Source organism: Carassius carassius, chromosome 18 (assembly GCF_963082965.1).
Source record: "Carassius carassius chromosome 18, fCarCar2.1, whole genome shotgun sequence".
Classification (NCBI taxonomy): Eukaryota; Metazoa; Chordata; class Actinopteri; order Cypriniformes; family Cyprinidae; genus Carassius; species Carassius carassius.
Window position 1 is genome coordinate 21,243,183 of NC_081772.1, and position 4,396 is coordinate 21,247,578.

Consider the following 4,396-nt stretch of genomic DNA (forward strand, 5'->3'; position numbering starts at 1 on the left):
AGCAAGCATAGAACTACAGACTCATCTTGACGTATGTCACGGTATCGCCATTGTGACATAAGTGCTGTTGGTAGAAACGGTTGCTATGTTATGGCTCCTCCTCTATGCGAACAGTGCTTTCCAGTGCAAATGTCAGGTGAAGAAAGGTACAAAAGACAGTATCACACTAATTCTTTATTTACTTGGAGTTTCCGGTTTTTTTCTTTTTACTTGGATTGTCCATCTGTCTTGCTCTGTTTAAAGAGGTGGATACGAAACCAGACAGATCCTGCAGGTCATGCCTTTGTTTTCTACTGAAAAGAATGCGAATGCACATTTTCTGTTAAGCCAATAACTCTTAATTAGTTTCACTGTAACATGATTTCTCAAGATTATTTGAGCATGTTTTACAAGAAACTACTTTCAAAATGTCATGTTTTAACTCAAAGTATCTTTATAATTATTCATCAGATTTACTAGCAATTTTGGAGGTAAAATTGTTAAAATTCCAGTCTATAGTGATTGACTGATGGTTTCATTTTGTTTTAAGTGATATCATGGAAAATACTAAAAAGATGGTGAAGTATGATGGCTGTCACTAGAAAATTTATAGGGGGAGCCCCAGAAAAAAAGTGCAGGGGAATATGGTGGACCCCACAAATCTGCATCATGTGGAACATCCAGGGGCCTTCCATGTGGGACGTTTCACTTCACTTACTTAAACTTGAACTTCACATTCATATATTACTTCTGAAAAAGGTTCAGAATTTAGTAGAACCCTTTTTGCACTAAAAAACAAACAAAAAAAAAAACACCTTTGCATGGTAAGGAATTAAATACTGGCCCCAAGTATTTCACTTATAATGTCTGAATGTAAGCAAGTGTCATCCGCAAGCAAAAAATCATGTTTTCAATTAAATCATTTGTAATTTATCAGGATTTTTCCTTTTCCAAAGTTTTTTGTAATCACATGCAACCATTGATCTGTTTTGTAATTTCCAGACCTTACCTTTCATTTTAAAAAGGAAACCAAACAGTGTCGGATATAGAATTTGTGTAAAGGTGATTTTTAGTAGATGTCTGAAGTTCCCTGTAAGTCCCCACATGTGTCCTATAGCAGGGTAACCACAATGACCACATCTTCACCTAACATTTACAAATCTGAAAGATATATATTATTACTTGCATTGCATATATATTATTTTCCTTATATATAGGTTGATTTTTTTAAGAAAAAAAATGCAATGCAAGTTTCCCAGCAAAAATAAAATAATAAATAAATAAAATTATACTCTCTCTCTCTCTCTCTCTCTATATATATATATAGTTACATAATGCAAAGACATTGTCACTGTACCTCAAACAACGAACAAACAAACAATAAATAATGTTGATATCAAGAGCTATTTCTAGCTGCATATATATTTCCTGCATTATTAATAGTCCCCCTCTCATTACTTTCATTCATGAGCTCTTGTCATTCATTTTCCCGTGAGTTTGGCTCTCTGTGTATCACCAGGTAGATTCTAATGTGTAATTGGAAAATTCACATTTTCATTCTTACTTCGCGGAGTCATCTTGAGGGAAATTCTCTAAATAAAAGCCCGCAACGAGTTCCCCTTTTTTTCAGTGTAGTCAAGATAGCTGCAAATGGAAATCCCCAAGTGAAATATGGAACCGAGGCGCAGCTATAAAAGCGCGTCGCGCCGCCCTCTCCGCACACTTCACTATTGAGCACGACACAGCGAGCGTCGCGATGGATGTACACAGAGCTGGCGTGATCAACTTTCAGGATTGTGATATGGATCAAATGGATACGAAAAACAGGAAAATGCAACCCTGCGAGGATCGCGTCGACAGCGGCGTGGATTCTCTAAAGGAAGACGAGTATAGGAAAATCGTGGAGGAAATGGAGACTTTGTCTTTGCCTGGCCCGAGCGTCAATAAGGGGATGTGTGAATCTTGGACAGAAGATATCACTGAGGACGGAGACACGTAAGTGTAACATTTTTTTAAAAGAAAAAATAATGCAATGCAATGCAATGCAAAAAAAAAAAAAAATGTGGCTAAAGCGGTGCAGATATTGACCCATTTAATGCAAATTGCTAAATTTGTGGACAAAAATCTGAGTCTAAAATTAGTTGTTGATAACATGAATTGAAACAATGCATTACTATTGCCTTCGCTCGTACAATATTGATTATTTATTTATTTTTATTGGGAGCAACTGTGCAGTTTTGACTCTACAGTTATAGTTGTAAAAAAAATTTCACCTACCTTTTTAGAGAAGTTATGCAAATAGTTTTATTTGCGGATTATCGCTGAAGTGCGGAAGTAAACAAAGTGGGAGGAGCTTGAGAAACAAAGTGCGCAGGCAGGAAAGTCCCTGGCGCGCGGCCAAGCGCAGATAATGTATCAGCCGCACTGGTTGGAAATAACCTTCAAAACTCCATTCTTGCGAAACAGCCGCCTGCTTTTTACTGTGTGTGTCTGCTTAACCACATCCTCTGAGCGTGTTCTTAAAATATTTTCTAAAAAAAAAAACCTCCCACTTTATTTTCCAGGTATCTTCACCTTGCCATCATTCAAGAGGCAGAAGATTATGCCATCCAAATTATCAAACAGTGTCAGAACGACCCCTTCTTGAACAGACAGAACAACCAAAGTGAGGTAACTGAACTTCAACAAAGAGCTACTCATTTAAAAAAAAAAAATCACAATTCACACCTCAAAATCAGAGCTTGTTTTCCAAACCTGACTAACATCTAACCTCCATCCGCAGACTGCACTGCATCTCGCCGTCATCACAGACCAGCCGCACATGGTGGACAGACTACTAAAGGCCGGCTGTGATCCCCGGCTTGTCGATCAAAGTGGAAACACAGCCCTCCACATCGCCTGCAAAAGAGGCTCTCTAGCTTGCTTCTCAGTACTGACTCAGATTCAGACCCAGCATCTGCACTCCATTCTCAGCTTCCCAAACTACAGCGGTAAGTCATCATGTTGAGTAACAAAGAGTTTTTGAAGCACTGTCCTTCAGTTTATCAGAAAAAAACAACTGTCTCTATATAAAACTCACCATTTTGAGTACAAAAGAGTGCCGGTTTTAAAGTACCATCCTTCCTTTATATTACAGGACACACGTGTCTCCATATAGCAGCAATTAACAACTACCTCTCAATGGTGGAGAGTCTGGTCCAGCTTGGGGCAGACGTAAACGCAAAGGTACGGTATGATTTCAAAACACTCTGCAGCTTCATAAATGACTCTTACATATGCGTTTTAAGAGAACTAATGTGTGATTTCTTGTGTTCAGGAGCAGTGTAGCGGCCGTACGTCACTCCATTTGGCCGTGGACCTGCAGAACCTGGATCTGGTGCACACACTCATCGCTCTGGGAGCTGATGTTAACAGTCCAACCTATGGTGGATACACACCGTACCACCTGACCTTCGGCCGACAGAACGGCGAGATCCAGAGGCAGCTTTACAGCCGGACGGCCCAAGAGCTCAGGGCCATGCCAGAGAGCGAATCAGAGGAGAGCGATGAGGAGTGCTTTTCTGATGAAGATTGTGTAAGTTTCCTTATAAACTTGAGGAATGTAATATCTAATAAGAATAAAAAAAAATATTTATATATGCATACGACTATACTATTTATATTAACACTTCTTTTACATTTTTTACAGATGTATGATGACATCCAGTTCTGTGGGAGATAGTCTGGCCCTCAGCACAACATTCCCCATAATGCACAGCAGCGAAGGCTGTAAGTACTGTCTCACGGTCTGGGACGGGGTGTGCCATATCCCAGGACGCCAATCCCTTGAAGGGACTCCGCAGAAGTGGAAAAGAAGAGCTGAACTGTTCCCGGGGGCATTATAGCGGTGGCATTGTTAACCATGGAAAGAACCCCAAAGATAGCTGGACCAATATTTTTGAAGCCAAAGAGTTTGGAAAATATGTATATTTTGTGAATATATATAGAGATCTATTTTTATATTTGTAAATATGTGAAATGAACACTTGTCAATGATGTGTATAGTCTTTATATTACACTGTGAAAATAATTTTTTTACATTAAAAACAAAAGAAATGACACGAATTCTGCGTCGGGGTGTTTCTTGTATTGAATGTGCTGGACTGATTTCAGAAGGCCTGGAAATTTTCTGAGTTGTGAAACTTGTGAAAGAACATGTAAACCCCTGTAGTGGTGGGAATACCAGCACATAGTGTCGGCTCAGAAAAAAGCCCTTGGTGTGTACAGTTACCGTATCATTTCCTTTCTGGAAAACATGAGTCACGTAGATGCGTCACTATAGTTTGAATAAAATTCCTTGGGTCTGCGAAAGTGGAGTGATGAATATCTGACTCACGCTCGGTATGAACTATGAAGTTCCCCACAAGAAAGAGAAATG

The 4,396-nt window shown here is 39.3% G+C and overlaps 1 protein-coding gene across 1 annotated transcript; it reads left to right on the top strand.

Annotated features, from left to right (window-relative positions):
• Positions 1-1,687: 1,687 nt before the first annotated feature.
• LOC132092663 (NF-kappa-B inhibitor alpha-like) lies at positions 1,688-4,080 on the top strand. The gene is made up of 6 exons (XM_059498998.1): positions 1,688-1,974; positions 2,544-2,649; positions 2,762-2,969; positions 3,116-3,204; positions 3,296-3,553; positions 3,668-4,080. Exons 1-6 carry the CDS (start codon positions 1,736-1,738, stop codon positions 3,698-3,700), a joined length of 933 nt encoding a protein of 310 aa, XP_059354981.1. The 5' UTR covers positions 1,688-1,735; the 3' UTR covers positions 3,701-4,080.
• The last annotated feature ends 316 nt before the right edge of the window (positions 4,081-4,396 follow it).